Below are 18,540 nucleotides of genomic sequence, written 5' to 3' on the forward strand. Positions count from 1 at the left end.
GGCCTGTTGAGGGAGCAGATACTTGTGCATGTGACGGCAGGAGCAGGGCAGGGTGAGCCCCCCGACACACCCTCCTGGCACCCTGGTCTGCCTCGCCCCAGGTGCCCTGCCTCCGGGAAGGCCATGGACCTCCCACTGGTCCCCCAGGCCTCGCTCTGCCCTAGTTCACCACCCCTCCTCAGAATCCCTTTGAGAACCCCCTCCCACTCCACCCCAGGGAGCCACCCTCCAGGGTGTGGCTGCGTGAGACCAGGGTTCGGGTTGGATGCTGCATGCAGGCCGCCGTTAGGACCAGGCCTGCCTGACCCAGACCCGTGTGCTGAGGACCTGGCTTCTGAAAGGCTCGTGTGGCCCCAGTGTCTCTGGCTGGGGTGTCTTCCCAAGCACCTTGTCCAGGGAGCAGCACAGAGCCCCGGTTTTGCAGCACCTGCCAAGCTGCGTCGCAGATCTGCCGAAGTGCACTGTCTCCTGCCAGGTCAGGGCGGTCGTCCCACATCCTCAGAGCCACCCCGCCCTCATCTCCTCCATCCCCCGCCTCACTGGCCCAGCTTGACTGCAATGTTACCCACCCACCACCTTCCCATGCCCGCGAAAGGAAGTCCTTGGTCATGTAGGCACTGAACCCATCGTGGAGTGGCGCGGGGCTGGAGGCCTGGGTCTCCTGCTCAGAGGGCCTCATTCAAGTGCAGCTTCTCCCTCGTCAGCTCCGTGACCTTCCGCAGGTGTCCTGGCCTCTCTGGGCCTGTCCCGCCTCTGTAAATGGGTTAGGGGAGTCAGTGTGTACTCTTTGGCCCTCAGGGCACATCAGAGGCCATGAGGATGCTGAAGGGCCCCTGGTCCACTCTCGCCTTCCCCCCTGAGCCCGGAGAGGCCTTGCTGTCCTGTGCTTCCCGGGGCTGGGCTCAGGCTCCTCCCAGCTCGGCCGGCAGCTCTTCCTGCCCCCCCAGGCTGGCCCTGTTCTCAGGTTGCTCGTGACAGGCGCTCTGCTGTCCACGGGGTCCCACCCCCATCCCGTGGGCCTGGCCAGCCTCCAGGCCCCATGTGCCCGGCCTCGGTTCGACACTGCCACTGGACCCTCCAGACTGGTCACACTGGGCGTTTGGGGCAGGTCCAGGAGCCAGCCACAGACTCGGAGCTGAGCAGGGCCACGGCCAGGAAGGAAGTCTGTCTGCCCTCCCCCTTGTCCTTCGCCCCCGTCCTCCTCCTGGTCCTGCCTGAGCTGCCATGCTGGGCTGGGCACCACTTCCACCCAGACCCCAGCCCAGCCTCCCACTGGGCGCCAGGTGACGCACGCTGCTCACCGAGCAGTGTTGTGGACGTCCCCTTCCGTTCAGAAGCGAACCCGGGCCAGGCGGGTCCTACCGGGAGCCCGGCAGGCACACACACTCCCCACCCGACCCTGGCTCTGGGCCTCTGACACCCACTCTGGTTTGTGGTGGTTGTTCAGCCACCCGGTCGTGTCCGACTCTTCGCGACCCCATGGGCTGCAGCATGCCCAGCCTCCCTGTCCTCACTATCTCTTGGAGCTTGCCCACGTCCGTGTCCACTCTGATTATGGAGGATTTAAACATTGCTTAGAATTTTCTGTATATAGCAGCATTTCCACATAGTGTTTTTTATTATCATAAAGCACAAGAAAAACTAGTATGTGCCCCTTTTTGAGAACGGCAATGGGCCTGCCTCTGCAGATGCGAACAGTGGGCCAGAGCACAGACTCAGGAGCCAGGCTTCCGGGTGACTGTGTGACCTGGGGCCTGTGCTCACCAAGACTCAGTCTTTGGCTGTAGAATGGGGAGCTCACCGGGTACCCTGGAGGAACGCAGGTCCGATCCACACATGTGCCTGGAATAGCCTCTGGCTTGTGACAGGCACTGTCTACAGTGTTTGCACCAGTTATTCTTAAATTTCTCTGGAAACTATGAGTGTGTCAGTGACAGGTGGGGGCGGGGGGAGGGGTTCAGAGGGAGACGAGGCACCTACCAAAATCGGCGACAGCAGGTCTGAGATCAGGGGTTTCCATGTCCTGACGGGGGCTCCCTGAGCCCAGCCCCCCCCCGCCCCGGGCAGCGGATACCCAGCCTCGGGCACTGCAGTCTAAGGACCTGGCTGGGTATCCTTGCTCCCAGCCTCCCAGCCGCGTGAACTTGGCCAGGCCGGGAGGCATCCCGGGCCTTACTTCCTCACCTGGAGGGCAGGTGTGATCCTCCTGTCCTCAGGAGCCTGTCCTGGGGACTCAGAGAGCCCAGCTGGGCCCACTCTGAGGACTTATCTCCGGCCCACAGGCCTTTCTGGGAATCCTTTCCTGTGCGTCCGGGGCTTGCGTTTTTCCTCGGCACACTCCAGGGTGTGCGCTGGACTCCAAAGGCTGCCGCGTTATCGCCACTTTATGTGGAGGAAGGGGGGCTGGGAGCACTTCCGACCCGGGGGTTATCTAAACTGTGCTGGGTGAAAAGATCTTCCTCCTTTTTTGGGAATGAAGTACAGGCAGACACACGGCATGTAGACAGATACTGTATGCTGAGAGCGCAGTCAGGGGAAAGTGCTGAGAAAGCTCCTTGGGGCGGGGAACAGGAAGGCCCAACTCCGGGAAAGATTGAGAAACTGAATTCTGGGAATTCCCAGGGGTAGGTTCTGTGCTACCCCTGCTAGAGGCCCAGGTTCAACTCCTGGCTGGGGAAGTAAGATCCCACAAACTACAGGGTGCAGGCAAAAAAAAAACACCCCAAAACAGAAAACCATCGAATTCTATACACAGCGGAGTCCCGGGGCCATAGGAGCAAGAATTAGGTCTGGGCTCTGGGGCCAGCCTCTGCCTAGGCCAGGCTCTCACAGAGACCCAGGGGCCTAGAAACAACGAAAGTGCATTTTCTCTCATTTCTGGTGGGGGCTGGCACTCTGGAATCTCTGTGTGGCTACTGTTGGTTTTGTCTGAGGCCTCTCTGCTTGGCTGGGAGGTGGTCACCCCTCTTTGTGGGCCTGTGTCCCGAGCTCTGCTTACGGGGACACTGGTCAGATTGAATTAGCACCCGCCCCAGTGAGCTCAGTTTTACCTTGATCACGTCTTTGAAGGCCCCACCTCTGTAAAGCTACCATCTGGGGTCTCGGCATTAGGCCTTCCACTTGTGAATCTGCAGGGGCACGTTTCAGCCCACAGCTGAATGGTGATCTGGGAACTGGCTACAGCAGCTGGGAGGTGGATTCCGGGAGCTGGGTGGCTGGCCCGTTCGGTGACTGCGGTCAAGTCTCTGGACAGGCTTGACAGGCTACACCACCATGTTGCAGATAACAGGTGCTTGTCCCTCGGGGTCCCTGGGAGCCGAGGTGACCGAGAAGAGTTGGGGCCGTGTGGTCCCTGCCTGACTCTCACCCCGTCTCTGACCCTCTGTGATGAGGCACCGTTAACCTCCCCGGGCCCAGAGCACACCTGACCGTCACCCCTTCTCTTTCCAGGTCGGACTATGATGACTGGAGACCGTCTCTGGCCAGCCTGCTTCAACCCATTCCATTCCCCAAAGAGTAAGTCCCCCACACATCTCTGGAAACCTTTGGCCTAAGAGAACAACGTCCATCTCCACCCTGGCCTTAGCAGGGGACTGGTCAGGTCGTGGGACGCACCTGGGGACACCACAGATGACAGAGGGAGGTGGAAGTGTTGGTCCTCGGCCGTGGGACCCCTGGGAATGTTCACCTCCCCACCCTGAGAAATGGGGCACCACCTCATTGCTGGCTTTGCTGGGCCACGAGTACAAAGCTCTCTGCACTGGCCTTCAGGCGGTCACGTTAGCAGATGCTTATGGAGCATCAGGTGGAGTTGGGCGCCTGCCCCTCCTGTCTCCAAGGACCAGAGTGAAGATAGTGCAGGTGGGACCACTCCGTCTGGGGTACAGCCAGACGCTGAGCCCTCCCTTGTTATCCCCGTGACGGTGATCCCCACAGTGAGCTGAGCCGGGAATGGTCCCTTCAGTCTCTCTGGACAGTGCTCATCCCAGTATCGAATTTATCTCAGGGAAAAGAGGAAGAAAGCTGTCTGGTGGATGATGGCCCGAGGGGAAGGCTCGGTCTCCATCACCAGGCCCTGAAATGCCTGCAGGCCTCTGTTTTGATAGATGTGAAGCAGCGGACCCCAGGAGGCCACCGCGAGCTCTCTGCGGAGCCGATTAACGAGCCCGTGTTTATGAAATGTGGCCCTCCAAGGGGACATTACCCTCGGTAATTGCCCCATTTGCCGGCCTGGCTGGTCCCTGGAGCCCCCAGGATGCGAGACCGGAGAAATCCGACTCCCGAGGGCAGTGGCGTCATTGGCTGCAGCCCTGGCCCCATGGCCCAGGGGACACACCGACAGTGAGCCATGATGCAACACTGCTCCAGGAACGGTCCCCGACCGCCGCTCCGATGCGAGCCGGTAATTAGCGCGGCCGTGCCTTCATGGTGGAGCGATTAACAGACACACCTGGGTCCCTGGTGCCCATGCGGAGACTGAGCACGTGCACCCCACTGAGCACCACTCCTCTTCACCGGGGTGGGCCCCAGGGGCTCAGCCTGTTCCCGTTCTGACCCACATGCAGTCGAGTCGGTACACGATGTCCGTGTTGCCCGCTCAACTTCCCGTTCACTCCTGGAACCAGGCCTGCCATCCCCAGAGGCAGGCCTGTGGGTCACTGTGCTGTCGTCACGAGCGCCCCACTCACTGCAGTCTTCCCCTTGTTTCTGTTTCAGAGCTCTCGCGCACGAGAAGTTCACCAAGTGAGTATTCGGGCAACACCCATTATCCCCTTCCGGGACACATGTTCCCTGTCCTGCGGGCGTCCCCCAGCGACCAGCCACCCTTTTGGCCGGTCCTCCGCACTTGCGTCCGGGGAGGTGAGGATGGCGCCCCTAGAAGTTCTCCCGAGACCCGTGTCCATCCAGGCCCGTCTGGGCATCTCCTGATCCTGCCAGCTCAGCCGGCACCCCACCCCATCCTCAGCGCCCCCATGCTGGTCCACCCTAGCCAGGACCCCAGGCACGACTGTCCCTACGCCATCTCTTTCAGGGAACTGAAGTACGTGATTCAGAGGTTCGCCGAAGATCCTCGACAAGAGGTGAGGCCACCCAGTCCCTGGCAAGCACACTGTCCTGCAGCAGGGCGCCTCCCTGACCCCCTCGGGCATCCCGACAGTTCACATGGACCCCCTGCCTTCGCTCAGACACAGCTCCCGTCCTGCGTGTCCGAGCCCAGCCCGTGATGCGAGCATTCTCCTGTAAACGCGGGCTCACAAGAGGTGCTTCCCAGCAGTGGTTTCTCCTTGGAGCACAAACAGGCCTCGCTTTGGGGCCAGGCCAGCACCAGGACTCCTAACCGCATCTGAGGTTGCGGCACATCCTCTCTGCCGTTCTGAGGGTCAGCGGGCCGGGACAACACTGGCCTGGGATCTTCCCGGGCACGGTGGCTGAAGGCCGCTCTGAGGGGCCGCTCCCCAGCTGGCCTTCAACGTCAGCGAAGCCTTGCAGCCCAGAGCCCCTGCATGTGAACAGGGACTTGGAGTGGGCTGGGCGCCCACCCCAGCCATGCTCCCATCACGTCAGTATAAGGGCAACTGCCAGCCTTCGTGAGGGGCTAACCCCATGTCGGGCACACACGTGTGCTCATTTTAACCCTCATAGCAGCCCTAAGAGTAGGTGTTATTATCACCCCCATTTTGCACCAGAATCACCCTCCTTTCAGAGTTGAGAAAACCGAGGGTACCTGCCCAGGGTCACAGGACGGGTGCCCTGGCTGGGACGGGAGCTGCACCCCGGGAGCCGGGCTCTGGAGCCTGTGTAGGACCCAGCCCTGCAGCGCACACACTGGGTGAGGGAGAGAGGGGCTGCGGGGGCCGCCCCGGGGAGCTCAGGCCCCTTCTCCGCACGTGGAATCTGGGACATGAGGGGGACCTGGGCATCCCCAGCAGAGCCAGAGGATGAGGAAGGCAGAGGAGGCGGGGGTTATTGTCAGTGGGGCCAAGGCCACGCTGTAAAGCCTTGTTCTGGAAGGATCCGGAAGGATCTAGTTCTAAAGCAGCATGATCCCACCCTGACTCCAAACGTGGTCTTCAGGCACGAGCAGCAGACAGAGCTCTGAGCGTCCGGGTCCCAGGGATGGCCTCCGCTGCTCTTAAACCTGAGCCGTGCCCTGCTGGAGGCAGTCTGAGTCCTCCCGGAAAGGGAGGCTTTATTCCAGACTGACTTTGATGTTGATGAATGAAAGTGGTGCCAGCTGCCTCCCAGAGCGGAGCCGCAGCCCGAGTGCCGGGAGCGGCCTCTCCCAGCCGGGGTCGCCCCGCGAGGACACGGCCCGCAGCAGGCTCACCCCGCCTCGCCTCCCTCTCCCGCCGCCTCCCCTCTCCCCATCCCTCCGCCCTCCTCCCCCCTTCTCCATCCCAGATGGAGCCAGTGGCGGTTTTCTTATAAATCATTTGCTGGGTCTGCTGCACAGAGTCCCTCACTCTGGATCTCTCATTTCTTTGAAGTAGCTCAGTTGACGTTCGGAGGGGAAATCAGAGCCTGGCCGCCCCTGCACGCTGTTTACTTGTGCGGGGGATGTGATCAGGGGACTGTCTGTGAGTAAGTGGCTCTTGGCAGCAGGTCGGCCTTCACTCCTGAAGGAAGTGATGGGGCTCTCGCCTCCCTCTCTGCTGAGGAAGGGGAGGAGGAGGAGGAATACAGGCCTTTGTCTGTCTCTCTCTCTGCAGTTACAGTGGGACCAGGGTGGGTGTGGGGTTCCTCCCACACACGCACACGTGTTTGCATACACGCACGCGCCCACAGGTGGACACATGGCACTCTGGGAAGGGAGCTGACAGCCACAGAGAGAGCTGGGGGCATGGAGATTGCCCGCGCTCTGCCCAGACTGTTTTTCCTAAAAGAGGGCGTCAGGGTCCCAGAGAGAGAGGGGGGTCAGTGGGGCAGCGTCCATACCAGGGGACGGCGCTCGTGAGGGTGGAGCAGGGGAGAGGCTGACCCCCAGGGTTGGAGAGACAGATGCCCCAAAAGTGAGGGTGAGGAATGCAGGGAGCGGACACCCCAGTAGTGAGGGGGCGGGGCAGGGCGGAGGTTCAGAAACAGCAGAGTGCGAGAGCGGGGACTTGGAGACACAGGGCGGGTCAGAGGCCCCGACAGACAGAGGGAAGAGCAGCGTCCCCATCAGAGGCACAGGAGAACGCTGTGAAGGTCCCTTCACCTCTGCCCCGACTTGGCCCCGGACTGACTTTATTCTGGGCGACTGGACTAGCCAGGGCGTGGCCGTCCATCTCCAGGAGCCGGTGGCAAATGGCTGGAGCTCCCCCGTGTGTGGTTATCAGTTTTTCCCTAAAGGCCTTCCCTGGATTAGGAGAAGGCTGGGCGTGTATGGGCTAAACCAGGTTGAACAGATTCCTGGAGCATGAGCATGGGGCTCATCCAGGCCTTGGGTGTTGGCGTGCGTGGGTCCTGGGCCCCCGTCATCGCGGATGCGCGGGACTGACCGAGCGCGTCTCCTCTGCCGCAGGTCCACTCGTGCCTGCTGAGCGTGCGAGCCGGCAAGGACGGCTGGTTTCAGCTCTACAGCCCCGGAGGGGTGGCCTGCGATGACGACGGGGAGCTGTTTGCCAGCATGGTACGTGGGGCGGGGGGGGCACTGGAGCTCTATGTGGGCGCTGGGTTCACCCCTTCTGAGCAGTGAGAGCTGCCCCGTGCCTGCTGGGGCCTGCCCCGAAATTTCCAGGCCGAAAGGATGCTAGTGATGAAGGCGGTGATGGTGACACCAGTCCCGAGTGTCACCTTCCCATGTCTCACCCGAGTGGGCACTGAGCCACAGGCCCCCCATTTTACAGATGAGGCACTACCTGCTCAAGCTACTGGGTTCACTCTGCGCCCCAGTGCTGTGTAGGTTCAGGGGACCGAGCGCTGACTGGTACAGGGGCCCCAGAAGTCGTTGCAGGTCCACCCGCTTGTCTGATCCTTGCACCGAGATGTCAAGGTCGGGATGAGCAGCCCGCCTTGGAGATGAGGGCTCTAGAGGTCACCAAACCCATAAGCACACCCTTTTGGTGGCTTCTGGTCCTTTCCCCGCGCACTGCGGCCAGCATCTCACCTGACCACGCACCATCTTTCTTCGTCTCCATGGCAGCCCGTTCCCTTAACTACTTCTGTGTTGACAACAAGCACAGAGGGGAGCAGTGGCGTGCCCGAGGTCACACAGGCCTCTGGCCTCCACAAGCCTCCCTGCGCCGGGCCCACGCTGACCGGAGCCACCCTCATTCCAGCAGCAGAGGGAGCACAGACGCCCCCTTCCCCAGGGCAGACGCTCCTCCAGGCAGCCAGCGCTCTCACCAAACCCACTTCCTAACACAGCTCTGCCCCACAATCACGCTTGTCCCGGAGCATGAGAAGGCCAAGCCTCGGCCATCCGTGGCCAAGGTTGCAGCCCTGCCCCGCGCTAGCCTGATGACCTTGGACCAGTATCTTTCCTCTCTGGGCTTCAGTGTCCTCGTCTGTGAAATGGGGATCATAGTCCTGGCATCTTGGGATTACCTTGGTGATTGTAATACTAGATGCGTGGCGCTTGGTGCTGTGTCAGCGCACGCCAGTGATGGCTGTGGTTCCTCTCATCTCTGCTGGGCAGCTGGTTCAGCAGGATGAGCAGCTTGTAATGCCCTCCGCCGTGAACTTAGGGTGGTGTTTGCGCTGTGACGACAGACCCCAGCGCTGCCTCTGGATCCTTGCTTGGAAAGGGGCTTATTTTTAGGTTCCTTTTCTTATGCGCTCACTCACCACAGCTCGCTCACCTGCTGCCTGAAGGCTCCCTTCAGAGTGCCCTGTGCATCCTGGAAATGCCGGCCTTGCCTGCCAGCACCACCTCTCTCTCACTTCTCCTGGGCTCCTCTGATGTCACAGCGTCACCATGGCAACGTTTCATGGTGCTCCCCCCCAATGCAGTGACTGTGAACGAGAGAAGCGGGAGCTGGCAGCTCCCCAGCCTGAGAGATCGCATTTGTGAGCCAGAATTGTTAATGATGGAGCGGAAAAGGGTCTATGTGGGGAAGGAAGCAGGCGGCCCCTGGATGGCGGTGCAGCGTTGCCATGGAGACACGTGGCTCGGACGCCGTCCCCTGGATGAGGCTGCCGCTTCCAGCCGTGGCCGGGCATCTGCTCCACTGTGAAGTCAGGAAGTGCAAGCCAGGTGGCTGGGGACCCTGACCCTGAGCCCCACCCGCGGGTGCGCTGGGAAGCAGCACAGACCCCTGTGCCGAGCGCGGGTGATTTACGGCGTCATGGTGCTTCCAGGGTGCAGCGAGGGGCGTCAGCCACAGGCACACATACATCTACTCTTTCTAAGATTCGTTGCCCAACTAGGTCATTACGGAGTCCTGAGCATAGAGCTCCCTGTGCTAGACAGCAGGTCCTCACTCGTTAGCTGTTTCATATACAGCAGTGAATCCCAATATCCCAGTTTGTCCCCTGCCCCGACCCTTTCCTGCCAGTACTGTGTGTTTTCTACATCGGTGACTCCTGTTTTGTATGTAAGTTCATTTGTACCCCTCCTTCTTATTAGATTCCACATATACGCAATATCACAGGATGTTTGTCTTTCTGCACCTGACTGACTTCACTCAGTATGACAATCTCCAGGTCCACCCAAGAAACACAGTTTTCTTAACGGCTGTCCTGCACGTAACCCAGACAGAGCAGAATTGACCAGTTCCGGGATTTCTGGGGCAGGCGCCTTCGGGGCCGCGGGGGGCACTGGGGGTGGGGAGACAGGGCTCCACGACGTCCGTGGCCCCGCGGGTGCGGCCCGGCCCTGTGCACCCTGAGCACGGGCCTCCAGAAGTTCCTGCCAGGTGTGACCGTGCTGAGAACCCAGGGCGCCAGATGTCAGCACAGCCCCGAGGGGAACGGGAGAGGGGGCTCCTGTGTGTGTGTACAGGGCACGGGTAAAACCTACATACCGTGAATCTTACCACCTTAACCGCTTTTTTATGTTTTACTGAAGTATGGTTGATTCACAGTGCTGTCTTCATTTCCGCCCACCTGAACCCTTTTTACGTGTCCAGTCTGTTAGCAACAAGTGCCCTGACACCGTCCTGCAGTCATCACAGACCTTCATCTTCCCGAACTGAAGCTGACCCCTGTCTACACTCACTCACTCACTCCCCGCTGGCCCCCTCCTGGCCCCCTTCTGTGTCTGCCGTCTGACTCTGCATCCCTCCCAGGAGTGGACCCTGCAGGGCGTGTCCTTCTAGGACTGGCTGACCCCAGGCAGCGGTGACCACAGGGTTCATCCCCATGGGAGCCAGTGTTAGAGGGGTCCTCTGAACCCCCGGGGAGGGTCTGGTGATGGGTTCAGATCTGCTGTCCAGACAGGGTGTGGGGTGCGTCTGGTCAGCATCTTCCGGCCTCAGTCTCTGGGCCACAGGCAGGCACCGAGGGGTGCAGCCCGTGGCGGTCGCGCCCCTCACCTGGCCCGTGTCTCCTCACAGGTGCACATCCTCATGGGCTCCTGTTACAAGACCAAAAAGTTCCTGCTCTCCCTGGCAGAGAACAAGCTGGGACCGTGCATGCTCCTGGCGCTAAGGGGGAACCAAACCATGGTGGAGGTGAGGAGCCGGCCCCATGCCCTGGCCAGGTGGCCAACACTCCCAGGCCTTCGTCCTTGCTGACGCAGCACCTTCCAGGAGCTTCCAGGCGCCCAGAGCTACTGCAGTAGCTGGGCCATGGCAGCAGACGAGGCAGCCCTCCCTGAACCTGGCGGGGCAGGAGGCCCTCGTCAGACTGTCTGTTAATTTCACGTTCATTTAACTCGTGATCGTCTGGCGGTCCCAGGGATTGAGCAGGTTTCTGATCTGTCTGCCTTTTGCTGCAGAACAGACCGCCTCCAAGCGGGGGCTCCAAACAGTGATGCTCATCTGTTTTGCTCCTGGGTCTTCAGATGGTTGGGCTCCGCTGACCGCTTCTCACTGTAGTTTGTCATGGGGTGGCGGTGGATGGGGGCAGGCGGGCTGGGTCTTCCTGAGGCTGCCTCCTCTGCATGTCCAGTGCCGTCCTGAGGGGACTCAGCCCGCGGAGACGGAGTATCTGGGGCTCCCAGGCCGCTGTCGGCACTGCAGCCCTGGCCTAACCTGTCCACTCGCCAGCCCCAGGCACTCGGTCACCTCTCTGTTCCCCAGAGCCCCCAGCAGCCTGGGGCTCCCAGAGCCACTGCAGAGAGACCAGGCAGAAGCCACGTCTCTCCTCCGGCCTCCGCCTCAGGGTCAGGCAGAGTTACTCTCTAGCCACCAGAAGGGGGTCAGCAAGGCTAGACCCAGGGGCAAGGACAGGAGTTAGACTTCACCTGTTTGCGGGGAGGGTGTCAAGCAATCGGAAAGCCGAGGGGAGAGAGGGTGGTCTGTCTCTCGGGCCCCCCCAGCCCCCGAGCCTGGCCACATCGTGCGTGCGCTATTGACCAGGTGCTGCCGGGCATGCCCTTGACATGGAGGGGGCGCCGGGGCAGGCGATTCCCCACCATCGTGCAGTGGGCGGGGGGAGGACAGGACCTCCGATCACAGGGCGCCCCCACCCTGGCCCTCCGCAGGCGTGCGGGGCTCTCGGGACAGGGTGAGGGTTGGGCCCCCGCAGCCTTGGTGGAGCAGCCCTGCCTGGGGTCCCAACCGGTGGTGACGCTCCTCCCGGTCTCGGCAGATCCTGTGCTTGATGCTGGAGTACAACATCATCGACAACAATGACACGCAGCTGCAGATCATCTCGACCCTGGAGAGCACGGGCGTGGGGAAGCGCATGTACGAGCAGCTGTGCGACCGGCAGCGGGAGCTGAAGGAGCTGGTGAGAGCGCGCGGCTCCGCCCCGGGACCCCCACCCCATGGGCCTCTGCCTCCCCGACTCCTCTAATGTCCCAGAACCCCAGGCTCTTCCTTCAGGGGCCTTCACGGCCTCAGTTCCCTGCTCTCCTGCTGGTGTTTCTTGGAACCACCTCTCTGATAAACCACCTGCACTCGGGCCTGGCCTCGGGGTCTGCCCTGAGACCAAGACCATCATGTCGTCTGCTGCTGCTGCCCTGAGAGGTGTTCGCTGGAGGTGGGGGTCCAGGGGGGACGCTTAGGGAAAAGTGGGTCCTAACCAGCTGGCTTCTCTTTGCAGCAAAGGAAAGGCGGGCCCACCAGGCTAACACTGCCCTCCAAGTCCACAGTGAGTTGGTTTCCTCCTGGGGACTGGGTGGAGGGAAGAAGGTGGGCTCGTCCTCCCTGGAGGGGAGCAGCAGACAGCCTCTCTTGGAAGTGATGGGGAGAGGGGAACAGGGACTCAGCTGTACTTGACAAGCCAGCTTTTCTAGGCTAGAACTGTGTTGCAGGAAACCAAAAGTGATAAAGATTATTGTTAACATGTTGCAAGTCCTTCATAATGATGACAATAATAGCTCACATACTTGTGCATTCGTGTGCCAGATTCTGTGCTAATAGTTCATTTTATCTTGACACTAAGCCTATCAGGTTGGTGCCTCTTTCCTTCCCCATTTTATAAGGTCTTCAGGGATCTTAGTTCTTTTCCTCCTACTGCCCCCTGTCCTTGGTACATAGCTTCCACTTAACAGTCCAAAAGAGCTGCTGAAGCTCCAGCCATCTCATCTCCATTCAAGCCATGAGCAAAAGGCAAAGAACACCACCCCTCTTCCCTTTATGGACCTTCCTGGACGTTCCAATGGACACATCTGTTTATATACCATTGTCCGGGTTTAGTACATGGCCCCATCGAGCTAGAATGTTAGCCTTAATACAGGGCAACCAGTTGGCAGGTAACACTCAAGGATTCTATCATAAAGATGGAAGGGACCCTCAGCAACCTCAGAATCTAACGCTCACATACTCACTGATCCCCACAGGCCTTAGTGTTGAGGGGACCTCAGTGTTTGCAGGCAGGGAATGGGCACAAACCTGGGAAAGAAAGAGGGTCACGTCTGTGACCACGCACACTGTGGGAGGGACATGGCCTAGGAACCCCCAGTGGTGACTCAGGGTGTGACTCAGCGCTCCCAAGGCTTTCTCCAGCCAGACAGCTGCCACCCACAGAGACGTGGAGGCAGCCCCGCCCTCCTGGACAACCCACTGGGCCATGCTGTCCCCCCAGTTAGAGCTCTTCATGGGGAGGTGGTGGTGGGGAGGCCCCAGGCCTCCTCTGAGACCCCGCCTGCCCATTCACCCACCTACAGGACGCTGACTTGGCTCGTTTGCTGAGCTCTGGCTCCTTCGGAAACCTGGAGAACCTCAGTTTGGCCTTCACCAACGTAACCAGTGCCTGCGCTGAGCACCTCATCAAACTGCCTTCTCTCAAGCAGCTAAACCTGTGGTCCACTCAGGTACGCATGGCCTGCCCGCTGTCCACTGCACCCTCCTCCGTGCCCACCCTGCACCCCTGCCCCAGGCCTGCCCTGCAGCATCCTCCACGGCCTGCTTTCTGCCCAGGACCCATGGGTCCAGCCGCTTGATCCCCACACCCCTCTGCAGCCCAGCACCCGCGCCCCCCAGGGTCCCAGGCCAGAGGAGGGCTAGGCCCCCATGAAGCCCAGCGGCCCGTCTCACAGTTGGAGCTGCCGAGGCCCAGAGCAGGGAAGGGACATGCCAGGCAGAGCCTGGGGGAGCTGACATGGGTCTCAGGCCCCCGCCTGGGGAGTTGCAGGTGGCCTGTGGGTCTGCTCCGGGTGATGATGAATGCAGGGCACACGGCGCCCTCTGTCCTGCCCACACCAGTCTGGCTCTTAAGCACTTACTCACCAGCACATGTGGTCTCCACGCCCCTGTGAGGTGCAGGCCCACCGACACCATCTCACAACTGGGGCCCCTAGCTGCCCCCCGTCCTACTCGGGGAAGGACCATCTTGGCTCCCACTCAGAGCTGCAAGTCGCTGGGTTCACAGCCTCCCTTGACAGATGGCAACACCGACTCTGGTAGGGGAGCAGGGTCTCTGTCGGGGCCACGGCCCCGGCAGACCCGGCCTGGTGTGAACTCAGGTCAGGGAAGTGGAGTCTCCGAAATGACTGAGGGCAGCCTGTGTCCAGTGGCGTACAGGCCATGGGCCTCAGGCCTGGGCCAGGTCCCGTCCCCTTCCTCGGCAGCTGCCCCAGCCCCAGGTGCCTGGGGGAGGTCCAAGGTGGGCCCCAGACTGAGGGCGTCTCTCCCGCAGTTTGGAGACGCCGGCCTGCGGCTCCTGTCGGAACACCTCACGATGCTCCAGGTGCTGAACCTGTGCGAGACGCCCGTCACCGACGCTGGCCTGCTGGCCCTCAGCTGTGAGTCCACACGCCCATCCCCTCAGTCCTTTCTCCATTCCCATGGCACACGGGGCACCGCGTGCTCACCGAGTACCTCCTCCGGGCCAGGAGCAAAGCGGGTGAATCTCCCTGCCCTCCTGGAGCTGATGTCGTTGAGGACAGGAAACAGGAGCGAGGCCCAGCCCACCCCCTCACATGGTCACAGCGGGGTCCCTTTGGGCTGGTCCGCAGTGGGCAGCAAGCTCTGGGGACACTGGGGTACAGGTGTCCCTGGCGGGGTCTCACTGACCTGATGACTGTCTGTCTGTTCCCATACAGCCATGAAGAGTCTCTGCAGCTTAAACATGAACAGCACCAAGCTCTCGGCGGACACCTACGAAGACCTGAAGGTAATCCTTTCCCCAACTCCTTCCTACCTTTGCACATGCAAAGGTCCTGAGGCAGAGAAGGGTCAGCATGCACTGGCTCTGCAGCAGATGTGACTAGAGAACAAGAGAACAGATTGGGGCCAGACTGCATCAGCCCTTACAGGTCGCAGCAGGACCCTGGATTTTCATCTGAGTTCAGTAGAAAGCTTGCAGAGGCTCCGAGAAGGGCAGTGCATTATGCTAAAAGCTTGTTCTGGCTGTTAGGTGGAAAACAGGGTTTCTGAGGGAGAGTACAAGCGAGGGTAGTGCCACAGAGTAGGGTTGTAGGACTGGGCGAGAGTTGGGACCGGCCTGCTGTGCTTGGCTGCCAACTTAAAACTGGGGAAAGACAGAGAATCTGAATGGTAGAAGGCAGACACGTTTGTTTGTTAAAAAAAAAAGCATGTCTCATCAGGGCCGGAGACTCCCAGGCCCAGCTCCCTGGGAAGGAAGGGCTGGGCCAGGAGACACAGTGCCATGAGTGCACTGGCCCCTGGGCACCCTGGAAGCCCACTTCCAACATGGCCCCCTGCCCCCCAGCTCAGTCAGACCCACAGCCCAGGGCTCGCTCACTGGCCCAGCCTCCAGATGTCCTTCAGAGCACCCACTGTGTGCCAGACCCATGCTGAGAATGGGGGCAAGAAGGTGCAGCCAGTTTACCCCTACCCAGGAGAGAGCTCAGACCCAGCGGACAGACAAGCACAGCAAACTGAGGGAGGTCAGGGCTTGGGGGCCAGCAGGGAGGGGACCACCTGCTCGGTTCATTGGAGCCTACACAGAAAGGAGGAGTTAGAAGTGAGCCTGCTGGGCAGGCCAGTGCGCAGGAAGTTGGGGAGACAGGATGTAAAGGCAGGAGACCAGCAGCCTCTCTGTACAGCAAAGGCTTGCAAAAAAAAAAAGTCAACTGTTTATAAAAGAAGGCAGAGCAGGAGTACATCTGGGCGGCAGGGGTGGGGAGCAGGAAGCCACTCTGAGGAGCTGCAGGTGGGACTGTATAGTCCAGTGACACATCCCGTAGGAGATCCTGAGTGTGAAGGCTTTCTGCCGACCCCCAGGAACCTGCAACTTAGGGATCCTCCTCCATTCTCTTCACCCAACTCCTGGCAGCCTTGAGGGCACATTATCATAGACAAGTGAGAACAGTCTGTGTGCTGAGCACGCAGCGCGGTCTCACACGGGGCGCTCTGGGTTTAGTCCCTCGCCCTGTCCTGTGAGCCACAACTGGACGTGGAGTCCCTCCACAGAGGAGGAATTCCGCTCTAGAGGCCCAGACTCTGCCCACGGGCACGAAGCCTGCAAGTGACAGCGGAGGGTGCACACCTCAGGCTTCCCACCCCCAGAGCTAGTGATTTGAAGCCCCTCTGGGCTGTGGATGTGGACTCCCCAGCAGCCGTCACCTGCTATCCTGGGGCTGGCCACATCCCACCCGCTGGGTTCTCCCCAAGGTCCCCCATTTCTGGGCTTCGGAGCCCCAGGCAGTGACAAAGTGGGGAGGGCTCAGTGGGAACAGTAGTCACTGGGACAGGTGGAGCTCCGCGCCACCAGGTTCTGGAAGGGACCAGATCCTTCTTGCTCCCCCAGGCCAAGCTGCCTAACCTGAAGGAGGTGGATGTCCGCTACACGGAAGCCTGGTGAAGCTCCCGTCGGCAGGAAGCAGTTTGCAACCGCAACTCACAACTCCTGACTAATAGCCGTAGAGCAGCGGGTCTCGGGGTCCCACCCCCGTCCTGGCTGTGAGATAGATGGGGGAGTCTTTCTGGGGGCAGAGGGCGGAGGGGGGAGGGGTGGGGAGGGGGGGTCCGTAAGCACGCCCAGCCCCCGCCTGATTCTTGTAGCTTCATAATCGGAAACCTTGACCTGATCTAAAACGGACTTTGTAGCAACCGGAGAGTGGCAGTGGGTGGGGGAGAGGGTGGGGGTGGGGGCTTGGGGAAGGGGGACCCTTTGTGGATTTTCTTTGCCTTTGTGTTCAATGCTGTGTGGGAACAGTCAAGTCCGACCCCACATCACGCGACCCCACTGGGCCCAGAGGCCAAGGAAGGATGCTGTCCTCCTCTGAGGCCCGCCGAGAACTCGCCCCACCATCGCCATTGGACAAGACCCAGTCCCGTCACCCCACCCGTCCTGTGTTCTCGCCATTGCTATGCAAAGTGATTCTTGTTGTACATAAGATTTAAATAACGCGCCTATTTAAGAAATGTTGACAAATTGCAGGTCTGGGACCTGCCTGTTATTTATGAAGTCTTTGACCCGCCCGCCCGCCCGCCCGCCTGCCCGCCGGCCGCCCCTGGCGTGTAGTACTGTACAAACCAGTCAGCTGGTAGTGGTAGTATTCTTGTTATTTTTTTAAAGGAAACAAACAGACGGAAAAGAAAAAAAAAAAAAGAACCTCCTTGGAAATTTAATTGCTTTTTTTGTAATGGATTCTGTCTGCTAATGCTCTCTTGTCCGTCCGTCTGTCCATCCCCCTGCCCACCCCGCCGCCATGCATTTCGATTCCAGAAGTCTCCAGTTTCCTCACAGGGTGGGGGTCAGACTGGGGGAGGCAAAGTGGGGTCCCCACATTGTCGTCTTGCTCCTCTAAGGCCCCATCTTCCTCTCGGCCCCCTTTTACGCATCTGGAGGGGTGGGGTGCTAACCTGTCCCGCCGTCCGTCCCGTAAGAGAGCTGCCCCCACCCCCTCCCCCGAGCACTCCCGTCTCTGGTGACCTCTGCCGTCCCCCTCCCGACTGAGACTCTGCCACCCGTGGCCTCCCCGCCGTCCTGTGCCTCCGTGGTCCCTCATGCATGCCCGCCTTTCTGCATGGTCTCTTGGGAGAAGAGACATCTCCTCCACCGGCCTGACTGCCCACCCCACCCCACGAATGTGACCACTGCAACGCAGACTCCCTCCTGCCCTTCTCTGCCCCCCCACCTGCCCCAAAGACATACCCACCTCCGTTTCTTTTATAAACAAGCCCTCACTGTACAGAACAGCCCTCATGGTTTACTTGGGGTCCCCTCTCCCCCAAGCCCCATCTTCTGTTGGTTTAGCACAAATACTCCCCTCTTTCAGCACCTCCAGACCTAACCCCCAGTCAATGTAATTGTTTTATATATATTTAATCTTATTCAATGGAAACCATGCTTTTGTCGTTTTATACTTTGCTAGGTAGACTTTATTAGCCCCCCCAACTATGCCCTCATTTTTTTAAAAAAGGAAAAAAAAAAGAACTTGGGTTTCAGTCTTAATTCATTTTCTGTGCCAGGTTTGATTTCGTGCGTGCGTGTGGATGTGTTCTGTCTCGTGTTTTGTTTTTGTTGTTGTTGTTGTTTTCTGTTGTTTGGTTTTATTTGCTCCCCTCTGGTCCCATACTTTACAGCACTCTGGTGCAGGAAGAAGCAGAAGCAAAAAAATAAAAAATCTAAAAAGAAAAAAAAAAGAAGAAGAGCCGAGACATGCCACCTTTTCCCTTCGCACTGTTGCTTTTCCTGATGGTTAATACTACTGTCACGTAGCTGTGTTCAGAGATGTGAAAAACTTTCAGGCAAAAATAAACTGTAAGTGACTCATTGACATCTGGCCTTTCTGTGTGGCTTTGAGGGGGCCTGGTGTGGGGACAGGAAGGGCCAAGACCTAGGCCAAGAGTTGGGGGGCTCACAGCAGAGCCTCTACACCCTCAGTGTCCAGAGCTCCTCACCCTGCACACTTGGGAGCCAGATCTTTGTTGTGGGGCCACCCCGGGCATCAAAGCCAGGTCTCCAACCCTCACGCACTGGATTCCAGGAGCACCCACCCCCACCCCAGCAGATAGAACAACCAGAAATGTCTCCAGAGGGTGCCTAGTGGCCCTGGGGGACAGTCACCCCCAGGAGAGAGCCCAGCTGTCCACCTGT

The 18,540-nt window shown here is 59.8% G+C and overlaps 1 protein-coding gene across 2 annotated transcripts in view; it reads left to right on the forward strand.

Annotated features, from left to right (window-relative positions):
• The window catches only part of CMIP (c-Maf inducing protein), a 203,720-nt gene extending 185,500 nt beyond the window's left edge, over nucleotides 1–18,220 (forward strand). For both annotated transcript variants that reach the window (XM_065925089.1, XM_065925091.1), the window contains 11 exons: nucleotides 3,451–3,516; nucleotides 4,717–4,743; nucleotides 5,033–5,081; nucleotides 7,505–7,612; nucleotides 10,479–10,595; nucleotides 11,677–11,817; nucleotides 12,133–12,180; nucleotides 13,199–13,345; nucleotides 14,170–14,275; nucleotides 14,576–14,646; nucleotides 16,246–18,220. In XM_065925089.1, coding sequence (XP_065781161.1) covers nucleotides 3,451–3,516; nucleotides 4,717–4,743; nucleotides 5,033–5,081; nucleotides 7,505–7,612; nucleotides 10,479–10,595; nucleotides 11,677–11,817; nucleotides 12,133–12,180; nucleotides 13,199–13,345; nucleotides 14,170–14,275; nucleotides 14,576–14,646; nucleotides 16,246–16,299 — 934 coding nt within the window. In that variant the 3' untranslated portion in view covers nucleotides 16,300–18,220. The remainder of the gene's footprint in view (nucleotides 1–3,450; nucleotides 3,517–4,716; nucleotides 4,744–5,032; nucleotides 5,082–7,504; nucleotides 7,613–10,478; nucleotides 10,596–11,676; nucleotides 11,818–12,132; nucleotides 12,181–13,198; nucleotides 13,346–14,169; nucleotides 14,276–14,575; nucleotides 14,647–16,245) is intronic.
• Nucleotides 18,221–18,540: the final 320 nt, after the last annotated feature.

This window comes from Muntiacus reevesi, chromosome 2 (genome assembly GCF_963930625.1).
Source record: "Muntiacus reevesi chromosome 2, mMunRee1.1, whole genome shotgun sequence".
Taxonomy (NCBI): Eukaryota; Metazoa; Chordata; class Mammalia; order Artiodactyla; family Cervidae; genus Muntiacus; species Muntiacus reevesi.